We start from the raw sequence: 24,177 nt of genomic DNA, 5'->3' as shown, positions 1-24,177 counted from the left end.
TTTCGAAAGGAACCGAGCTCTAATGGATATCTAGATACTGTACAAGTTTCATTAAGATACAATAAAAACTGAAGACTGTATCGTGTTCACAACCAATTGTTTACAACCAATTGTTTACACAATAGCATTTTTTTATACTATCAAGGGCCATAATCTAGGCATGCATGGGCGGATCTGGCTGGTTTTCGAAAGCAACCCAGCTCTAATGGATATCTAAATACTGTACAAGTTTCATCGAGATACAATCAAAACTGAAGACTGTATCGTGTTCACAAGCAATTGTTTACAGACGCACGAACGCACGACCGCACGGACGCACGGATGCACATACTACGTACACATTACCATCGCATAAGCTCTTCTGGCCTTTGGCCAGTAGAGCTAAAAAAGGGCAATAACTCTTTAAAAAATGGCCGAATCGCTAAAGGCTAACAATATGCGCTGCTTCACTATAAAGTCATCAATCTGTGAAAGTTTGGTAGAAATCGCATGAAAAACGTAAGAGGAGTTAGGAAGAAACCAATTTTAAATGTAAAATAACCAAAGGGCTATTACTCTTTCAAAAATGGTTGAATCGGGAAAGCCCGACAAAATGTGCTGCTTCACTTTATGATCATCAATCTGTGAAAGTTTGGTAAAAATCGCATGAAAAACGTAAGAGGAATTGCGAAGAAACCAATTTAAATGTAAAATAACCAAAGGGCAATAACTCTTTCAAAAATGGTCGAATCGGGAAAGCCCGACAATATGCGCTGCTTCACTTTATGATCATCAATCTGTGAAAGGTTGGTAGAAATCGCATGAAAAACGTAAGAGGAGTTGCGAAGAAACCAATTTAAATATAAAATACCCAAAGGGCAATAACTCTTTCAAAAATGGTCGAATCGGGAAAGCCCGACAATATGCGCTGCTTCACTTTATGATCATCAATCTGTGAAAGGTTGGTAGAAATCGCACGAAAAACGTAAGAGGAGTTGCGAAGAAACCAATTTTAAATGAAAAATAAGCAAAGGGCAATAACTCTTTCAAAAATGGTCGAATCAGGAAAGCTCGACAATATGCGCTGCTTCAATAATTAAATGAAGCAATTAAAGGAAACCTGACTGCAAAATATTATTACTAAATCAGTAATGATTATCAAGCATTCTGCACTAAGGCTTCAGTCAAGTGGTTTCCTTTCCAGCACCGCCTCCTATAGGCAGAGTCTACATGGAGGAAGACTTTATTTATAATTTTAGTAATGTATAGCTCTCAACTTAAAAAGACTAAAGCAATTTGTTATGGTTAGCTACAAGTTAATTTTAACAAAACCAAAGCTGTATATGTATAATGAATAATGATCATCACTGCTGGTAAGGTGCTATACATAACGCTATTTTTCTGTAAACAATAACCTTCAAAAGTACAGAGCCCGAAAAAATCTCAAGTGAGCTATACACAGAGTTTGCTGTCCGTATGTTTAACAAAACTAGTTATCTGCCAGAAACATAATTTCTATTTTTAAGTGACCTTGACAGTTGACAGAGGGGACCCAAAATCAATCCAAAGCGAGCTGTCCTTTTGCTTTTAGTGTACACTGGAGTTTGATGTCCATATGAAATAAACAAACAGAAGTAATTTGGATAAGCATTTCTATAAATTCTATATTATGTAATGTTAACCTTGACCTTTGATGGAGCAGACCAAAAAAATCCTAAGCAAGCTCTCCAGTACATGTTCTAACAATACTCCAAGTTTGGTGTTCATATCATGAACAACACTCAAATTAATTGCTGGAAACGAAATTTCTATTCTTAGTAACTGTGAACTTAATCCATGAAGGAACAGACCCAAAAGCAATCTGAAGCAAGCTCTTCACATGTTCTTACTATATATGAAGTTGGGGGTGTCCATATGATGAATGAAACTGAAGTTATACGGCCCAAGTTTGATATAGCTGGCCTGCCGACCACCCACACAACCACACAATTCATTTTGATAATGCTGGGCTAATTAAATAGTCAGGGAAAAAATTAAAATAATCCAAGTCTTTATTTGGATATATATAATCATATTGTTTGGGGTGTAGTTTTATCATTCAAAACCAATAATTATCCTTAATAATGGTTTGCAAACAAAATTCTTTGCTTTACTAATATAGCTTTGATATATTCTCTGCGTGATCTTTAAATCAATCCCACTGTTTCCTATTCTGGTGATTCTCGTCTTTAATTGACGCTGTGGCAAACATTAAATCAGGAAATAAATATGGAAACAGCATTTACGTCAAGACAAGTAAAACAATACATTCATTTTACATAAATATTGAATTACCAACAGACAGAAATTATACATCATGGCAAAGTCTCCTGCTTTGACCTTTAATTATTCCATTTACAATATGTATCAATACAATTATTAAAGCAATACTATTGCTTACTTGATTATGCTGTTATCTTCAACAATTTTTTTTATATAAAACACTTCCTGTAACCAGGAAATGCTGCCAAACCACAGGAATAACTGTCTAAAAGCTAAATTTCTGTAAACACAACCTTTTAATGAATCTATCATGATTTAGAATAAGGTACCTTGTATTGTTAATACCTTGTTACAGTACTGTATGTCTGTTTCCATGGAGATGAGAAGTAAGCCACGATAACACCAGATCATACAGAGAAAAAGGCAACTTAAGTACATCAAACAGCATCATCATGGCTTGACATAGAATGGAAACATAAGTACGCCAAACAGCATCATCAGTGGCTTGATAATGAAAACATTAGTAAAACAGCTGCAAGCGATGTTCCAAAACAACATTATAAATGAGTTCTTCAGGGTAAGTATGTTTCAATTTCACCTTTAAATGAATGAATGGGCTTCACCCTAATCAAGTTATTGACATTACAGCACAAATAGTAAAAAAAGCTGTCCATAACACACAGACACAAAACAGGTCTGATTAATATGAGGTGACTGGTCTAAAACCATGCCTGTTTCATACTGGATATTTTACATTACACATCTCTCTGTCAGTATTAGATTCTCTCATGGTAGCAAACAAAATTATTATTATTATCTGAAATTAGTGTGAGAAGTATTTTCCCTGGAAAAAAATAAACAAACAATACTTATTTTTTCAAAGGAAAATCTTACAGAAGTTTCCCTTGTTGAACTATTTCTAAAATCATATTATACATTGTATGCTAAAATTTATCTGAAATATTTGTGACTAGAATAAATACATTTAGTGCTGTTTTTCCTACCATATAGGGAATGAGTTAGGGCCTTTTTGATAAGGAATGGCATTGTTTTGAATCCCATATTCCTAGAAAATAACCAAGTTTGTTCCAAGGCAAACAGTGATTTTATCTTCAAAAAAACCTTGAGGGAGTCAAATATTTTGCCGAAAATAGTTACCAACTCAAATTCCTTTCTTAAAATTGATTCCCTTTTCTTCTAAACGAAAAAAATGGGATTTTGTTTTCAATGAGGCATTATTTTAGCCCCAAAATACCCAGAATAAAACTGACATAAGTAAACTTAAGATGGTTCTCTATTTTATGCCTTTGTATGGTTTGTTTAAATTTTATCTGGAATTCTGACTTCATCCTTTTACTCCAAACACCATTTACAACTTCTCATTTTTATTTCAAGTTTCTATCTGTGTCATTGCTGAAATTTCTGCTCTCTACTTTATTTCTACATATACACCCTCTGTCGGCATAATTGGTTCAACTTTCCCATGTTGTTAATTCTGCATTGTCGCCGTTGTTTATAGTCCTGTTTATAGTCATTGTTACCCCGCCTATTGTCACTGTTACCACTCCTGTCGACATTTACTTACTATCTATCCTGTTGCTGTCCCGTCACTGTTTCAAGAGCTGCAGAAACAACATGTACGGTCTCCATTTGTTACAATTTTTTCCCCTTCACTGCTACTTCACTGTTTTTGTTAGTCACCAATCAATGTTTCAGAAATATGTCTTAAAATTGTGTTTAGATTGATCTTTATATAAGTTTGATGTGATTGTATATATGATTGGTGCAAGCTTTCTTTAGTTACTTAGCGCTAACCCTTTCTTCACTATAAGGTCACGGCAACCTTGACTTTGACCTACTGATCTCATAATCCATAGGGTTCCTCTACTGGTCATGACCGACTAGCATACCAAGTATGAAGTTCCTAGGTGCGAGCGTTCTTTATTTATTGAGCAGAAACAAAGTGTGACGTACAGACTGACTGACTGACTTAAGGGACTGATCACAAAATCAATAGCGGTCATCTACTAGTCATGACCAACATGCATACCAAGTATGTAGTTCCCGGGTGCAAGCGTTCTTTATTTACTGAGTGGTAACTGTTTCTTCACCTCAAGGTCATTGCAACCTTGACCTTTGACCTAGTGATCTCTAAATCAATAGGCTTCATCTACTAGTCATGACCAATTAGCATACCAAGTATGAAGTTTCTGGGTGCAAGCAATCTTTAGACCAAACTTGATAGTAAGTGCACATCGTGTTCACTATCAGTTCACTTCGTAGTGCACTTCGTAGTGCACTAGGGTAAGACAAGGGTAAGACAAGGGAAAGACTAAATGGAGACAAGGGGCTGACCAGATAAGGCTTCTTCAGTCTATAATAAATGCTATCTTTACAGTGAAACTTAGAATGATGTGTTTAGTTTCAACAGATGTTTTAATGTAAACTATTTTATAGAATAATTATAATCAATTTTGACCTTTCATTTTAACAATATAGAATTATATGATTGATGTTGTTTTATAAAATAAAGTTAATTTGTCAAACATTTAGACATTTAAATGTTTTTGTTTTCTTTATAAATATGCATTGCATTATTTTCATATTAATTGATAGCTTTAATTATATAACTTTGGTTCTAAATAAAAGGGTTTCATCTTCAAATACTTTTATGACATAACATTCAAAGGAGTTCATGAGCCTTTCTTTAAAGTTTCACAAGGTGATAATTACACGTTGTTCGTTATTTGTAATAGTTAATTATCAAAGTTCACGCCTTATATATTGTTCCAAGCTCAAACTGTGAAATTGTTGTGCCATTGTTGATTCATTCAAAGGATATATTAACAAAGATTTTCTTCCAACTCTTCTGAAACTTTCAATTTTATGTTTATTCTTGTTTAACAAATGTGTTCGGATTTAAGGTGACAGCCTGACAGCAATCATCATCAAATAAGTACACCATTAAATATTATAGTATATTTTCTACATTGTACCCAGATTTATTAATTGCATTTCTAATTTGATACACATAATAGATAAACGTATATTTTAGGCATTTTGTATTATTGGTTATGCTGCTCCATTATTTAATGAAATACTATCCATTGAAGGCTAATTTAAGCCTTCTTTAAGAGCCCCCCCCCATAGTACACTGTGTATTGATTTTTATCTTTATTGCCTCTTGCTAACTATCAAATGCTTTAGAATAAGAATATGAGTAGTATTATTTATAATATCCCATTAAAATTATTTATATTTTACAACTTAAATGGAATAAAACCCTTTTTACTTTTTTTGTTTATTATTTACTCCCAATCAGTCAAATTAATACATTTGCTATGCATATATGTTTATGCAAGAAGTGGTTGTGTATTAATGAGCTAATGCTATTTTCTACTCTAAATGTTGTCAACTCTAAATGGCCCCAAGCCAATAAACAAATACACAGGAAATTGACCCCTGCAATGACACTAGTGCAATAAACAAGGGATACACAGCAGACAATTAACATGACAACCATTCCTAAAACTAGGCCTTTGAAGGAAACTCAATATATTTTTTACGAATTTTGTTTTAGAGAAGAGATGCAAACAAATATGTTTTAATAAAAGATGGACAATAGTTAATTTTATTATATTTTGTGTTGCAACTGCATAATAAAATTAAAATACTATATCTTAAAGTGACACTTTTATTCAAAATCAATACATACACATGAATAACAAACATAAATTTTGACTGATAAACCATTAACTACCTACTAAATAATGCATTAATGGAAAATATTAACTACTGATAACAAGATTGTAACTGTGAATTTAACAGCAGAAAGCGCAAAAAATATTAAATGATTGGTGAATGCTAAAAGATTTACTGTACACTACTGTAGCCTACATTAGTCTCATAAGGTAGAGATAGCGTGTTTTATGCTCATTTCTTTCAAATTAAATTCGGTACCCTTATAAGAACCATTGTTTTTGATATTTATTCATCCTTTTTGGAATATTAAAACAATATTATTAATTTTGGTAAATCTTATTCTGCATCTTAAATGACACTTTTCATCATTTGTTAATCAAATTATTAAGAGTGGAGATATTTAGTATTTACCATGCATATCATGTATTTTAACATCAAATAGCAAGTTTAATATGAAATAATATTCATTGTAATGCCTGGTTAATGGTTGAATGCATAGGATAATTTCATCTTTTGCCATTTTGAATGTTATCACCGCAGGGTTCCTGATACTTCCTGTGTATTGTTTATTGGCTCTGACCTATTGGGGCTAACACTGTTACAATGGGTAATCTCATTACAAAAGTATGAATAAGCATTTTATCATTTTGCTGATATTCAATTAATTTTAATGCCTGGTTAGTTGGCCATTTGGTAGGACAATTCCCTTTGTGCTATTTTTATAGAAAAAGATAAATAGATATATTCAGTATCAAATGCTAAAACTAGGCTTTAAATATGTTTATTTATGAAAAGTTAATGAAATAAATTGTGAATATAGTTACTTAAAAAATTCTGAAAAATAGCTTGAGCTACTATTTTTAAATTATTCTAATTAAGGCAAGATCTTTTTTCAACTGCATGCATTTTTTCTTTTGTTAAATCACATTTACTTTTTTATCATAAATGATACAATGATTTTGTATTTACAGTTTGAATATATAATAGTGCTGTTCACTTTTATACGTATGATTTATAATTACCAAAAAAATCATAATTGTTTGGATGTTACAATAGTATCATAATTATATTTATAACACTCTTATTTAAAATATTGGCTAAGAAATAATTTATTTAAGAAATGTTTTATTTTTATTTCATCTGCATTAGAATTAAAAATTGTTAACTGTTCAGAGTTAATATTTTGTTATCACTTAATGACTTAAATGTCTGAATTACAAAAAATTGTCATAATTGTTCAGATGTTACAATAGTGACACAAGTATATTATATAACACACCTGTTTCAAAATATTGGCTTTCAAATAAACTTAATAAACTTATTGTATTTATTTTAAGAAATGTAATATTCTTTTTTATCAACAATAAAATAAAATTGAAAAATATAGTACATGTATCCCCTTGTCATAATTGTTCAGATGTTATAATAGTAACATAATTATATTATATAACACTCCTGTTTCAAAATATTGGCTTACAAATAAACTTAATGTATTTATTTTAAGAAATGTAATATTCTTTTTTTATCAACAGTAAAATAAAATTGACAAATATAGAAACCCCTTGTCTTATAAGCCTAGTACAATGGCTTTACATCATAAAGTCATCAGTGAATACTAAAATATTTTGTCACAAGTTTTGAAATGAACTGGTAGAGGAAAAGATCTTATCAGTGATATAAAATCAATATAGTAAGGCCAATCTCAGTGGACCAGAAAAATCAATACTGGCTTATCAAATAAACTACAGACTACATTAGTTTATCAATAGTGCACAAATTGTTCACTAGTAGTTCACTCCTAGTGCACAAGGGTGTAAAGTTTGGTCTTAACAGTACTGTACTAGTCTAACTAGCATACCAAGTATGAAGTTCCTGGGTCAAAGCGATCTATAGTTATTGAGCGGAAATGAGCTGAATGTGACGTACAGACTGACGGGCTGACTGACGGACAGGGTAAAAACAATATGTCTCCCCATTAAAGGGGGAGACATAATAATTGTATGTAAACAGGCCACATAAGACATCAATAGTCCTTTTGTTCCAATTCATGATAAGCATACAATTGACACATGGTTAATTAATTAAAATAAATAGCAGTTGACCATAGTATACCACATGTTTTTTTTTCCAGTCACTGCATACAGTGTAGTGTAAAATGTGCACAAATATTGTTAACTTTGTCAAGTTGCATTATTAAATAATGCTGATAATGAGCGCAAATAAAGCAAATGTGTTTTTGCAATTTCATAGCATAACTTTTCCTATACATTTGTGAACATTAGTTGAAGATTTTTAATAAAAATGTGCTAGTTATACAAACTTCTAGCTTTCATAAAACAGTACAACAGAAATGCACCCACCTAACAGCAATGAATTAGTTAAATGGATAATTTAATAAGTTATGAATGTGCAAGTTGAGCAGAATTTTAGATAGCTGCTTAAATTTCAATTGAACTGGTAAGGTTTATAATATGTTTAAAATAAGATAACGGTTAATAACTTCTACCATCTGTTAAGGAACATTTCAGTTATTAACTAGATCTGTCAGAGGAGTGATGAATTCACAGACTTACCACCTGGACACAGGAATGGTAAACTATTTCTTTGAAAGACTCCTTCAAACATTGGTGGATTGTTATCAAGGTGAAATTACCTGTATTTCATAGTGTTAAACAGGTTTACCTAGAATTATTTAAATCCCTTGCACCTCTCAAGATGGGACAAGAGTCAAGCATGAGTTGTATTTTAGTATTGAACATGTTTACCAAAAATATCAAAATCCACTGACCCTGTCCCAAACACCTTTTTTAGTAAATTTTAAGTTAAAATGGGAAATAAAGCTGTAAAAGATAAGCTTGACCTCTGTTTTATGATGTTTTTTAATCCGGAGTACAAAATAATATTTATTTCAATCTGTCTTGTCCTTTCATTATTTTAATTTTTATGTCCGGACACTGAAATTTTGGCAAATACGAAGTTGAAAACATGCCATAAGTCTAACAAAAATAGTGGTTTGTAACCTGAGTAGAACTTGACTTGTATATTATAGAATATAGTGTTTCCTCATGTATGCAAAATAATATTTAAAATCTGTCATTTTTTAAGTTATCAATCAGACTTTTGGTCTACTGACGTAATGGGGATTCAGGGAAAGTCTTTTTATTTCAGAAAGAAATTGGGATCAGGGGTACATTTGCACACCGAACATGACTAATATTGGATGGTGTATGGATTTTTGAAAGTGATTGAAATCGATGCACTTATTATATAAAGTAATATTGGATGGTGTATGGATTTTTGAAAGTGATTGAAATCGATGCACTTATTATATAAAGTAATATTGGATGGTGTATGGATTTTTGAAAGTGATTGAAATCGATGCACTTATTATATAAAGTAATATTGGATGGTGTATGGATTTTTGAAAGTGACTGAAATCGATGCACTTATTATATAAAGTAAGTTTTTTCTGGCGTTATCGATAATATCGAATCTGAAAAAAAAAAATTACCATTTTGCGTGCTTGGCTTATAAGACCTTTGACTTTTGAGATTTCACTAACCAAAAACGTGATTTTATATACAAAAGTGGCAAAACAACCATGGTTTTAAGAAATCTTACAAAAAAAAATCAAGGTTTGTTTTCCTTCCCTTACTCCACAAAGAAGAGTATTGCAAAGTGTAATAGCCGGTTATTATTTTAAACACACCGCCGGTTACCGGTCCCCCGATTATTGCGGACAAGGTATATATTATGTATCGTTAGACTCCAGTTTATGTTATACATTACTTATTTACTTCCAATACTATTGGCATTAAAACAAAACAACTAAAAGTAAAAAAATACATATTATTTTGTAATGCGACTAATAAACATAAAAATCACTATCTATTTTGTCTGTCTCTAACCCCAAAACAAATATTGTAAAAGAATCTAGCAGCCACAACTAATTCCTTATAAAACTATGAAATCAAAGTCAAGTTTGGTTCTGGGCAATGTAGTTGAATAGAAAAAATCTTTACATGATAAGGGCTACATTAATGAAACTTGGAAAACTTTAAATCTAAGTAAAGTTGGATTAAAGGTCCCGTCACAACAGGGGAAAAATCACAAGGTCATAATCATGTTTGTTAAACACTCTTGACGCAACATTTTTAACCCTAGGATTTACTCTTTGTCCTTATAATTGTTCTTTGACAAATATATACATGGGTCATGCAAAATGTAATCCCTACATGAAGCACAAATATTAGGGTGGAACACTCTTGCCTGGATGCCACATGTTATAGGACATACTACATGTACATGTACCCGATTAAAATATAGGTCACAATGTCCTAGAGGTATTAGAGAGAAAAATATCCACACTATAGAGTCCCCATTTCCTCATTTCATTGAGGGGAATTATGGAATTATTGAACATGTATGTTTGTGAACACTTTACATATGATGTTAAGGATTTTTTGCAAGGAATCATTTTTTTATTAGAAAAGTAAAATTGTTATGAAAATAATCAAACTGTGTAAGAGAATAAAGAAAAAACACCTGCACTACTAAATGGCTTTATCATGTTTACCATATTTAAATCCTAGAATCCATCCTCAATAGGATTCATCTGGTGCTAGTGTTCAAACTGTCACACACAGTTTGAGGTTCTTGGTACAAATGTTCATCAGTTATTGACTTTAACCTTTGACCCAATGACCTCAAAATCGTGATGGCAAATCTGCTGGTCATGATCAATCTGCCTACCAACTTTGAATCCATCGCTCAAGCGTTTTTCATTTATTGATCAGAAACAAATTTTTAGCTCAAGGTCAACATGGCCTTGACATTTGGCCCACTATCCTCAACATTTAAAGGGTTCACCCAGTGGTCATGACCAACCTGCTTACCAAGTTTAAGGTCACTTGGACAGAGCATTCTTTAGATATTGATCATAAACAGATTTTCAGCTTAAGGTCACCATGCCCTTGACCTTAGACGCCAAAATTTATAGGGTTCATATGCTTGTCATGTTCAACCTGTCAACCAAGTTTGATATTACTGGGCCCCACATACTTAAGTTGTTGATTGGAAATGGGCATCAGCTCAAGGTCACCACAACCTTGACCTTTCACCCACTGACATCAAAATCAAGAGTTCATCTGCCAGTTCATCACAATCTTGACATATAACAAACTGACCTAAAAATAAACAAGAGCTGTCACAGTATGTGACGAATGCCCCCGAATGTGACATTGACCTACGAACAAGGTCAGTACATGAAAAGTTGATCTTGCCTTTACGTGTCAAATAAATATGGCAAGTTATTTTAAATTGCCTCTGAACATAAAAAAATACCACCCATACTTGACAACCTACACTGTTATGTTCTTATATTCAGAATTCCCTTGTGAATAAACACTTAGTGTATCTTTCACCTTAGAGGTAGGGACATGGGTCTTATACACGACATGTCGTCTTCGTATGTGGAACACATGTAGCAAGTGATTTTAAAATCTGTCCATACAAGGGAAAGTTACAGCTCAGACACGACAACCTATACTCTATGTCCTTATATGCAGCACTCCATTGTGAATAAACACTAACTAAGTGTGACCTTGACCTTTGAGGCAGGGACACGGGTCTAGCACGCGACATGTTGTCTTGGCATGTGGAACACATGTGGCAAGTTATTTTAAAATCTGTCCATACAAGGGAAAGTTACAGCTCGGACACGACAACCTATACTCTATGTCCTTATATGCAGCACTCCATTGTGAATAAACACTATGTGTGACCTTGACCTTTGAGGCAGGGACACGGGTCTTGCACGCCACACGTCGTCTTGGTATGTGGAACACATGTGGCAAGTTATTTTAAAATCTTTCCATACAAGAGAAAGTTACAGCCCGGACACGACAACCTATACTCTATGTACTTATATGCAGCACTCCATTGTGAATAAACACTCAGTATGACCTTGACCTTTGAGGTAGGGACACGGGTTTAGCACGCAACACGTCGTCTTGGTATGTGGAACGCATGTGGCAAATTATTTTAAAATCTGTCCATACAAGGGAAAGTTACAGCTCGGACACGACAACCTATACTCTATGTACTTATATGCAGCACTCCATTGTGAATAAACACTATGTGTGACCTTGACCTTTGAGGCAGGGACACGGGTCTTGCACGCCACACGTCGTCTTGGTATGTGGAACACATGTGGCAAGTTATTTTAATATCTGTCCATACAAGGGAAAGTTACAGCCCGGACACAACAACCTATACTCTATGTCCTTATATGCAGCACTCCATTGTGAATAAACACTATGTGTGACCTTGACCTTGGAGGTAAGGAAACGGGTCTTGCAGGCGACACGTCTTCTTGGTATGTGGAACACATGTGGCAAGTTATTTTAAAATCTGTCCATACAGGAGAAAGTTACAGCTCAGACATGACAACCCATACTCTATGTCCTTATATGCAGCACTCCATTGTGAATAAACACTAAGTGTGACCTTGACCTTTGAGGTAGAGTGACACGGGTCTTGCGCGCGACAAGTCGTCTTGGTATGTGGTAAGTTATTTTAAAATCTGTCCATACAAGAGAAAGTTACAGCCCGGACACGACAACATTTACTCTATGTCCTTATATGCAGCACTCCATTGTGAATAAACACTAAGTGTGACCTTGACCTTTGAGGTAGGGACACGAGTCTTGCACGCCACATGTCGTCTTGGTATGTGGAACACATGTGGCAAGTTATTTTAAAATCTGTCCATACAAGGGAAAGTTACAGAGCCGGACGGACGGTGCAATTTTAATATGCCCACCTTTGGGGGCATAAAAATGTTCATCTGCTGGTTATGTCCAACCAACCTACCAAGTTTGAGGTCCCTGTGCTAGGTAATCCCCAATTATTGATTCAGGAAAATGTGGGGACAGACGGAAGAACAGACGCATGCACCGACAAAATGATAGACCATTACAATATGCCACCCTTCAAGGCATTAACACTGGTTCAGTAGGCTACCTGTAGTTGTTTAAAACCCATTAACTCCCATCTTTATAAATGTCCATGACATGTGAGACATACATATAAAGACAATATCACAACATCCACTTCACCCAAATAAGTACTTCTGATCATCACTGTTTTATGAAAGATAAAAGATGAGAGAAAATCATGTTATATCCTTTTTATATTTAATCATTTGATGCATATAAAATACAAAATGGAGACCATTAAAATAAAAAAAAAAACAATATAAATGTATTGAACACACATCAAAACAGCATACAAAAACTCTAGAAAACGAAAAATTAAGGCATGCACACTTAGTAAAGGGAAAAAAAAACATGCATTCATTTACATATATTTAAACAGACATTTCATTATAAGGAAATGTTAATGAGCTGATTAATACTATCTTTAACAAAGAGGAAAAGCTAGAAAATTATTTATTTTATACCTCCAGAATTTGAAGATGAGGGCATTGTGTACAAACATCCCTAAATTCCATTTATCCCACAGCCCCTTGGCTGGGAAAGAATACTGTAAATGACTGGGTATAAGACGATAGGGGGTATTAGATGCAGGGCAAAAATCTGTGAAAAGTCCAAGAAAAAAACTTTTAATCTATGTTTTTGGTTAAAAGACGCATAGAAAAGATGTCAAGTTTCAAGTTTTATTCATACTCTTGGCCCACATTGGCATGAGAGGTAACAAAACTTGTATCAAAACATACAACAGCAAGAAAAATAGAAATATGAAGATGAACAGCAAAAAACAAACAAACGGTATCCCCCAGAAATTAAAAACATAATTTTTTTATGTACTGCTTTGTACAATTCAACTTCAAACACCATATAAACACAACACAGTTTGTTTCAGTAAAAAAGATATGCTAATTTGAATAATATTGATGTAAAAACATGTATATCATTTTACACATGGCACTAAAATTTATAAAATTAACATACAAATTAATTTGGATCTCAAATTTGTTGATTACCACAAAAATTAATATTCCACAAATATCAATGACTTCACAGTATCTAGTATGAATACAAACCATATTTTTACTTGTTAATACTGATAATTGTATTGTATTGACATAAAAAAAGCAAACATCAAAAACCATTCTTAAGTACCTGTACTTCAACATGTATGCAATATTGCTAAAATGCTCTTTAGAAAATAAAAACACAATTCCTTTTCCATCATATCACTAAACATTAACCATAACAAAAAATAATATTTCCAAAAGGTTAAGTGAGCATGTCAGGTCTTTTGCGGATGCCCATGCCGTGGTTCTGGGTTTGAGCCAGCTCAACTATCTCGGCCATTTTATCTATTTTGGGGTCGAGGTAGACAGCGCACCACTCATTGACAGTATCTTGGTAGTACACCTTCCTCAAAGACTCTTCAAACCTGGCCTTGAGGTGCTTTAACCCATCAAACAACCTGAAAATAACAATAACAGCAGTTTAAATAGAAATCACTTTTTCATGATATTCAAAGATAATCTTACCCTGTAATAACTAACCTCTTAAAATGATATTGATACAATATCTATCAATTCATAAACAGAATTAAGTCTTAGCCCAATACACATACATTGCAGAAAACTTTTAGCGTTCGCCAATCATTTAATATCTGGGCGTTTTCAGCTATTAAATACACAGTTACAATCATTAATTATTTGTTTCCATAAAGGCATTATTTAGTAAGTAGTTAAAGGTTTATCACTCGAAATTGCATGTTTGTTATGCATTCGTCTATATTGATTTTGAATAAGAGTGTCACTTTAATAGGAGGAATCAGTATACAATATTGCACAATTGTCTCAAGAGCTATATAAACATGTTGAATTTAAAGTTGTTTGCAACCTCTAATTACCTAACCATGCACAAGTACCAATAATGTTTAACAATCTTTTTTAATAACAATTATTTATGAAGCAAGGCCTTTAATGTAAAACAATCTAGTGCCATTTCCCTGGACATACTTTAGAGCCTGTCCCAGCAGGGCCCCCATGTGCATGGGGTTGGTGAAGTTTCGCCTCATGTGATACTCATTCATCCATGACAAACGCCTGCACAAGACATGAAATTAAGGATAATGAAATTGTTAGGAATAAATGAGTAGGTATAAGGTTTCATCAAAATATCAATCACCATTTTCATTAAAAATTTCTTTACTGGGTCATAGGTGAAGAAACTAACAAAAATGATAGCACTGGCTAGATATTCTTTGATTGATATTCTTCTATGTGACAAACATTGTCTGCTATCATGCCTTCACTTTGAGGAAGTGAGGACATCCTGTCCTATCATACCCATCCTTCACTGTGGTCAATGTTACAAACCCCCTCCTCTATCATGCTCACCTTACACTGTGGAGAATGTGACAAACACCCTCCCCTATGATACCCATCCTTCACTGTGCAGAATGTGACATACACCCTCCTCTATCATGCTCACCTTACACTGTGGATGAAGTGACAAACACCATTCCCTATCATCACTCTTCACTGTGGAGGAAGTGACAAACACCATTCCCTACAAACACCTTCACCAATCATACCCACCCTTCATTGTGGAGGAAGTGAAAAACACCCTCCCCTGTCAATACCCATTCACTGTGGTGGAAGTGACAAACACCTTCCCCTATCATTATCTTTCACTGTAGGGGATGTGAAAAACATCCTCCTCTATCATACCCACTCTTCACTGTGGAGGAATTAACAAACACCCTTCCCTATCATTACCCTTTGTTGTGGAGGATGTGACAAACACCCTTCTCTATCATACCCACCCTTCATTGTGAAAGAAGTGAAAAACACCCTACCCTGTCAATACCCTTAAATGTGGAGGAAGTGACAGACACCCTCCCCCTGTCATACCTTTCACTGTGGAGGAAGTGACAAACACCTTCTCCTATCATACACACCCTACACTGTGGAGGATGTGACAAACACCCTCCCCTATCATAATCATCCTTCACTGTAAAGGATTTGACAAACACCCTCCCCTATCATACCCATCCTTCACTGTAAAGGATTTGACAAACACCCTCCCCTATCATTACTCTTCACTGTGGAAGAAATGACAAACACCCTCCCCTGTCATACCCATCCTTCATTGTAAAGGATGTGACAAACACCCTCCCCTATCATACCCATCCTTCATTGTAAAGGATATGACAAACACCCTCCCCTATCATACCCATCCTTCATTGTAAAGGATGTGACAAACACCCTCCCCTATCATACCCATTCTTCATTGTAAAGGATGTGACAAACACCCTCCCCTATCATACCCATCCTTCATTGTAAAGGATGTGACAAACACCCTCCCCTATCATTACTTTTCACTGTGGAAGAAATGACAAACACCCTCCCCTATCATACCCATCCTTCATTGTAAAGGATATGACAAACACCCTCCCCTATCATACCCATCCTTCATTGTAAAGGATGTGACAAACACCCTCCCCTATCATTACTCTTCACTGTGGAGGAAGTGACAAACACCCTCCCCTGTTATTACCTTTCACTGTGGAGGAAGTGACAAACACCCTCCCCTGTCATTACTCTTCACTGTGGAGGAAGTGACAAACACCCTCCCCTGTCATTACCCTTCACTGTGAAGGAAGTGACAAACACCCTCCCCTATCATTACCCTTCACTGTGGAGGAAATCCTCGTATGCAGTATCAAGCCTCAGCATCTCAACTGTCTGGGTGTAGATGTCTGAGCCTGGGTACTCACAACACGCAACCTCCTTCCTAGAACATACACATCAACACAGAATTACAAAGATAAATGTCTGTTTAATGAAGAAACATTGTATAATTTGGAATTCAATCATTAGTGTAAACATTGAAAAGCTGTCCGATATGGTAGTCAAGAAGTTCCCACATGAAGTTAATTTTCAAAAGATGTTGCTTCTAACAGCTCTTTTCCCCACACAAGATGATTCAAATCAATAACTAGGTTAACAAATTATTGGTAAAAGGTAAACAAACTATTAGATCATTATGACATATAAATATTGCACACTGATTTCTTTATTTGTTTTCAAGTAACGTAAGACCTATGTACTTCAACTAAAACATATTCACACAAGCATTTCACTGGAAGCGATGGAAGTACTAAAATGGCCAGAGTGTTTATGGCTCCTCCATTTAAGAAAATTTAAATAAAGTTCTCAAACAATTTTGGACTTTTGGTGCGGACAAAATTTGAATCTACAAAATATGGTTATGTAATATAAAAACTCAGGAAAAATGGAACATAGAACTAAAGCTCTTGCACACTGCACATATGCTCATTGCTATCTAGCTATAATTCCAGTTGCACCCTGCACATATATACACTCATTGCTATTTATCTATAATTCCAGTTGCACACTGAACATATATACACTCATTGCTATTTATCTATAATTCCAGTTGCACACTGAACATATATACACTCATAGCTATCTAGCTATAATTCCAGTTGCACCCTGCACATATATACACTCATTGCTATTTATCTATAATTCCAGTTGCACACTGCACATAAATACACTCATTGCTATCTATCTATAATTCCAGTTGCACACTGCACATATGTACACTCATTGCTATCTATCTATAATTCCAGTTGCACACTGCACATATGTACACTCATTGCTATTTATCTATAATTCCAGTTGCACACTGAACATATATACACTCATAGCTATCTAGCTATAATTCCAGTTGCACACTGCACATATGTACACTCATTGCTATTTATCTATAATTCCAGTTGCACACTGCACATATGTACACTCATGGCTATCTATCTATAATTCCAGTTGCACACTGCACATATATACACTCATTGCTATCTATCTATAATTCCAGTTGCACACTGCACATACGCTCATTGCTATCTATCTATAATTCCAGTTGCACACTGCACATAGGCTCATTGCTATCTATCTATACTTCCAGTTGCACACTGCACATACACTCATTGCTATCTATCTATAATTCCAGTTGCACACTGCACATATATACACTCATTGCTATCTATCTATAGTTCCAGTTGCACACTGCACATACGCTCATTGCTATCTGTCTATAATTCCAGTTGCACACTGCACATACGCTCATTGCTATCTATCTGCACATACGCTCATTGCTATCAATCTATACTTCCAGTTGCACACTGCACATACACTCATTGCTATCTATCTATAGTTCCAGTTGCACACTGCACATACGCTCATTGTTATCTATCTGCACATATGCTCATTGCTATCTATCTATACTTCCAGTTGCACACTGCACATATGCTCATTGCTATCTATCTATAATTCCAGTTGCACACTGCACATATGTACACTCATTGCTATCTATCTATAATTCCAGTTGCACACTGCACATATATACACTCATTGTTATCTATCTATAATTCCAGTTGCACACTGCACATACGCTCATTGCTATCTATCTATAATTCCAGTTGCACACTGCACATATATACACTCATTGTTATCTATCTATAATTCCAGTTGCACACTGCACATACACTCATTGCTATCTATCTATACTTCCAGTTGCACACTGCACATATGCTCATTGCTATCTTTCTATAATTCCAGTTGCACACTGCACATACACTCATTGCTATCTATCTATAATTCCAGTTGCACATTGCACATACGCTCATTGCTATCTGTCTATAATTCCAGTTGCACACTGCACATACGCTCATTGCTATCAATCTATACTTCCAGTTGCACACTGCACATACACTCATTGCTATCTATCTATAGTTCCAGTTGCACACTGCACATACGCTCATTGTTATCTATCTGCACATACGCTCATTGCTATCTATCTATACTTCCAGTTGCACACTGCACATATGCTCATTGCTATCTATCTATAATTCCAGTTGCACACTGCACATATGTACACTCATTGCTATCTATCTATAATTCCAGTTGCACACTGCACATATATACACTCATTGTTATCTATCTATAATTCCAGTTGCACACTGCACATACGCTCATTGCTATCTATCTATAATTCCAGTTGCACACTGCACATATATACACTCATTGTTATCTATCTATAATTCCAGTTGCACACTGTACATACACTCATTGCTATCTATCTATACTTCCAGTTGCACACTGCACATACGCTCATTGCTATCTTTCTATAATTCCAGTTGCACACTGCACATACACTCATTGCTATCTATCTATAATTCCAGTTGCACATTGCACATACGCTCATTGCTATCTTTCTATAATTCCAGTTTCTATGTTAAAAGATTCATTGAAAACACATCAATGACTTTTTAGTTATTCCCCAGACAAGTGTGTAACAAACAGACAATTGGAATGAGGGAGAGACAAAGCATGGACAATATGGGGGGGGGGGCATAATAAAAAAACATGTATGAATTAATAACACAATTCTTTGACATACCCTAAATTCATGACCATATGATAAAATTTGAGTTGTCTGCACTCATTAACATAGTTATTAAATACTAAAATACTAAATATTAAATGTATGAATATGCAAAGTCATGTTAAAGAAATGTCATGTTAAAGAAATGCAAGATAAGGAGAAGAAACTGAAAATTTCCATTGTCTATGATGGGGAATCAAGCCCTGGCCTTCACTAATATAATGCAGCAGTTGCATTCAATGATGTTCAAGAACTCAGTCGTGTTGTCTGTATAACTTAAATGAGATCGTCAGTTTATTAGAATATTTTTACACAAATTTTATCATCTTGTCTGGTTCATAATAATGGTTTCCAGTAACAAAAGATTTAATTTGCAGATTCTCAAATTGTTATTCAATATAAAATGACATTTCCAGTAAGCCACACTTAAATTCTTCATAATAGTGGCCAAAGTAAAAAAATAAAAATAAAGAGCTAGGAATCTTTTTTTAATGAGCAATTGAACACAAAATAAAGCCCATTATTTATAAATTACTCTTTCTTACTTAATAAATCACAATATAAAGCCTTTGTCAGGGATATTATTTTAATATCATATATCTATGAAGGAAATTATTTAATCAATTTGTTTTTCATTACTTTTTCTTATTTATCGCAAAAGTACTTTCCACCAATTTGACAAGGCAATGTGACGGCTGTGCACCTACTCACCCTTCAAACGGGTTAAGAGGGAGCTGACAATTGAACTTGAGGTCATGTGACACAGACATGTGGGTGTCCTCATTGAAGGTGCCTGAAGTGGAGGAATATATATACATGTATATGGGTGACTGAAAGTTATATGTAGAGTAACTGGACTCATATAGATGCTTTTCTGTATGTTTTATTATATGAACGAAATCTATGAAGTAACTGTTTTACACAACACATTTTTTTTCAGAAATTTATTTGATCAATTCAAATTTTGGTTAGACAAAAACTCTGCTGAGCAACTCTAGCTCTCATCTGTTGTATTGACTTTTTCCCAGCCAAACAAGGGGCATTAACAAAAATTAAAGCCAGAGTTATGGGCCTTGCTATGTACTGAAGTACTGTCTCTGGCAACAAGTGTAGCAAGTTTTTTTAGGTTATTTTGATTATTAAAGGAGGATATCTCTCGAGTTGAGCAGACAAGACCAATTTTATGTAATTTCTAAAATTATAGGGCGATAACTCTTAAGTGACTAGATCAATATGGGTGGTTATCATGGTTGGTTATCAAACTTGTCTCAGGTATTATACCTTTACACACTCTGACCAAATTTATTGGTTAATGGACAAAGGATTCTTAAGTTATTGAGAGGAAAACATCCTGGAATATCCTCGACCGGCCTTACACTGCCGGTAAAAGTCCTGTTTTTTTAAACGAGCGAATAAAAACTTTGTATAAGACAAATACCTGTCCTAATGACCGCCAGACAGATAGCAAGGGATGGCAGGGCTTGGGGCAATAACTCACACAGTATTGCATAGTGGTCGTACCTGTAAAAGTGAAAACCTTGTATAAAGTGCAAAATAAGGAGACACATTGTCAGCAAACTATGGGTGTACATACCAGCAACAAGGCCCACCTATGTTTAATTTACTACTCCAACATTTATAAAGACAATATGATGAAAAAATTATTAATCAAAGTTGATTTTCTCCAAGCAGCTTTATCTTTTATACAACAAGCATGCATATTACACCTATGGTCCATAGGTTAGGATGTACCTTTGCCAACCTGTGACTGCAATGCCTCGTATGTTTTCAAACTTGGATTTAATACGTTCTAAGACCCCAAGCCAGGCAAGGTTGTTGTCCACATGGTACATGATGTTTGTGGCATACACACACGCGCCCGTCGCACCCTTGAACGCACTCGCCACCCAGATGTTTGGAAACACCCTAGATAATCGGTCCCACAGGTCTGAATAAAAAGGATTGGGGAAAAGATCAGTAACCATTCGCTTGTGACTAAAATATCTTGGAACCTTTTCTCAGTGATAAAAAATAACAAAGGGGCTAATTCGATTTTTTATTTGTCGATGAAAATTTGCAGACCCAAGATTTGAGCCAGTGCCGTAGTTTTTTTAAGCAAGACACATATTTATACTTATTAAAGATATGTTCATACAAATAACCTGATCAAATTTCATAAAGATTAACAGAACTATTCCATTTGAATGAGGAAAAATGAACATTTTATAAATACATCAGCTTTTCCTTAAAGTCCAAGAGGACCTAGTTTTTGACCTCAGATGACACACTTTATCATCTAAGATTTCAGGAAGACAAAAAAAAATTAACAGTTAATTAAAATATAAATTTAAATCAAGAACAGGGAATTTAACCTAATGACATATTTTTTACCCAAGATGACTCATATTCACATAGCCTAAGATACAATACAGACAAGTTTTTGTAAAATTTTTATGAAAATTAGATAAAAACTTTTAAATTATGTCACTGGGAAAATATTTCCTAAGATATCTACCTAGTGACCTAGTTTTTGTCATGAGGTGGCCCATATTCACAAATGTTAAAGACAATAAGTTGACAAGTATTCTGACTAAGTCTCATAACAACTGGATAAAAAGAACTATTGACTAAATGACATGGAATAAAAAAACTTCCTATTATTTGACCTAGTGACCTTGTTTTTGAATTGAGGTGACCCATATTCACAAATGTTCAAAAATAAAAACTTTGGCGCTGAATTGTTAACAACTGCACGCCGAAGCCCTGTTGACTGTGACCTTCACATTTGATGGACTGACACCTGCCAAAGGGTCATACTTGTCAAGGACAACCTACCACTGATGTCTGATGGCCCTAAGGCCTAAAAAAAATTTGTTTGGTTAGGGTTACATCCTTTTCAAAAATAGGTAGGGTAGGTAGGCTTTTAATTTTTTTTTATTTATTTTTTTTATTAGGCTTTATATAAGAATATCATTTTCATCATTGGAGAATGGTGTTAAAGCTATCTTCTGTTTAAGCATTTAAGGTTTAAACTACATATTGAAAAGCAATTTAAAAACAAAAACGAAAAAAAAAAAAAATTTTTTTTTTAGTTTTTCATTTTTTTTTTCAAACTGACTATAAAAACGGTAGGGTCGGCGCCTATTCCGTAGGTAGGATCGGGTAACCCGATCCAAATGTATTTTTTTTTTAGGCCTAAGTCATGCAATTTTTTAATTTTTTTGTGTTAAAAGTTTTCAACTGCATAGGACTGGATCTTGACCTAACCCAACTGAATTCATAAAACAAAAGGGGTCATCAGCTAGTCAAGGGCACCCTACCACTGAAGATAGATAAAATGGCCCTTGAATTATTTTGCAGAAAAAGTTATAATAACCTTATGACCTCAAATTCAATAGAGATTATCTGTAGGTCAATGGCACCTTCACAGCATTCTGATTGTCTAGGACAATCAAACATTTTTTGTGGTCTTTTTCGTTTATTTTAAAAATATTTTTACATACATAAAAGTTTTATACTGTATCGCTTTAAATGCTTACAACCAAATATTTGGCAAGGACAAGTAAATTCACAAAGCTGATCAAATTTTGTGATGATTGGACAAAGGCCTCTAAAGGTATTGATCGGACAACAGCTAACACCACCAGCCCACAAGTCTTGCCACCCATCTGCCAGTCGATATGATGCAGATGAAACTATAATTCATCCCTTTCTATGAATAGGTGTAAAGAAAAACAATGTTTTGTGCAATATCACATGGTTAAGTGTTAAGTACATATTACTGAAGTTCGAGAAGCAGGTGTGCGTCATAGAAATAGAGTTGTAAAAGAGATCATTTTGCATGGTAATACCAGCAAAATAAATGTGAGATAATACATTTCTCTTAGATGTTTGTCTAAATCAGTTTTAACTGTGGTTTATTGTTTTTATGAGATTGTAAAAATAAAGAAATATAACATAGTCATTTTACTACATTGACAAATCTCACTTGCAGTTTACTGACATGGATAACTGTTGTCTGTCATCTTCAAATCATGGCAGAGAAGACCACAGCTTAATTGAGCAGTTGAGTGGTTTGTTGCCATACAGTATATGTCTTCATTCAACATACTAGTGCCACAATATATGCATCGACAGTTAACATGTACAATTAAGTTAATAAATGTTAGTGAACATAGTAAAATTGTGTTTTTCATCATTTACTGTTGTAAGAAATCATTTATACCTAACATTCGGGGTAAAAATGGTTGAATAATCAGGACAAGTGCACATAAGGTCAGGGCAAGTATTGTTTTTATCTACTTGCCCGGCTGGATAAGTGGATTCAAAAGTTATTTTAGAGCCCTGAACATAACGCTGACACTTCATGGTCCTGGGTCAAAGCATTCTAGATTTATAGGGTGGACAAGACATTTGGAAACCTACATACCTTTTTTTTTAAAAGGGACATAACAGTAGGAAATTCTTGACTGGATTGAGGATAGATGTATGGAAACTAACCAGGTGGAAGAAGAAAAGACGGGAGATAGTGCCATATCATCGGCTCCACAAGGGTACCCAGGCCTGATTCTGAAACAAGAAAACAAATAAAGTAAAATTTAACATTATTTCAAATGTTATTGAAAATAGATGCTGTTAGATACCTAGCAACATATGTTTTACACCACTTTCTCTTCTTATTTTTGTTTAAATTTATGTTAAAGGGGCTGTCTCACGTATGATAAAATAGCGAAAAAAAGAAGAAAATTGTCGAAAACTGACATAAACTTGGCATCGA

The 24,177-nt window shown here is 34.4% G+C and overlaps 2 protein-coding genes across 12 annotated transcripts in view; both read right to left on the bottom strand.

Annotated features, from left to right (window-relative positions):
* The window catches only part of LOC128206194 (vitamin K-dependent gamma-carboxylase-like), a 51,092-nt gene extending 41,495 nt beyond the window's left edge, over nucleotides 1-9,597 (bottom strand). For 2 of the 4 annotated variants that reach the window (XM_052908532.1, XM_052908498.1), the window contains exons 1-2: nucleotides 9,455-9,567; nucleotides 3,827-3,863 (exon numbers count right to left, since the gene is read on the bottom strand). The gene's annotated coding sequence lies outside the window, so the exon portion shown is untranslated. Of the gene's footprint in view, nucleotides 1-3,826; nucleotides 3,864-9,454 lie in introns of all 4 variants that reach the window. The other 2 variants (XM_052908514.1, XM_052908507.1) reach the window with 2 other exon arrangements.
* Nucleotides 9,598-13,122: 3,525 nt separating this feature from the next.
* Nucleotides 13,123-24,177, bottom strand: part of LOC128203749 (hexosaminidase D-like) — a 22,495-nt gene continuing 11,440 nt past the window's right edge. For all 8 annotated transcript variants that reach the window (XM_052905328.1, XM_052905335.1, XM_052905303.1 and 5 more), the window contains 7 exons: nucleotides 23,901-23,969; nucleotides 21,153-21,348; nucleotides 20,839-20,921; nucleotides 20,112-20,193; nucleotides 16,620-16,724; nucleotides 14,945-15,031; nucleotides 13,123-14,400 (listed from right to left, as the gene is read on the bottom strand). In XM_052905328.1, coding sequence (XP_052761288.1) covers nucleotides 14,205-14,400; nucleotides 14,945-15,031; nucleotides 16,620-16,724; nucleotides 20,112-20,193; nucleotides 20,839-20,921; nucleotides 21,153-21,348; nucleotides 23,901-23,969 — 818 coding nt within the window. In that variant the 3' untranslated portion in view covers nucleotides 13,123-14,204. The remainder of the gene's footprint in view (nucleotides 14,401-14,944; nucleotides 15,032-16,619; nucleotides 16,725-20,111; nucleotides 20,194-20,838; nucleotides 20,922-21,152; nucleotides 21,349-23,900; nucleotides 23,970-24,177) is intronic.

Source organism: Mya arenaria, chromosome 2 (assembly GCF_026914265.1).
Source record: "Mya arenaria isolate MELC-2E11 chromosome 2, ASM2691426v1".
NCBI lineage: Eukaryota > Metazoa > Mollusca > Bivalvia > Myida > Myidae > Mya > Mya arenaria.
This window is presented reverse-complemented; position numbering and strand designations above follow the sequence as displayed.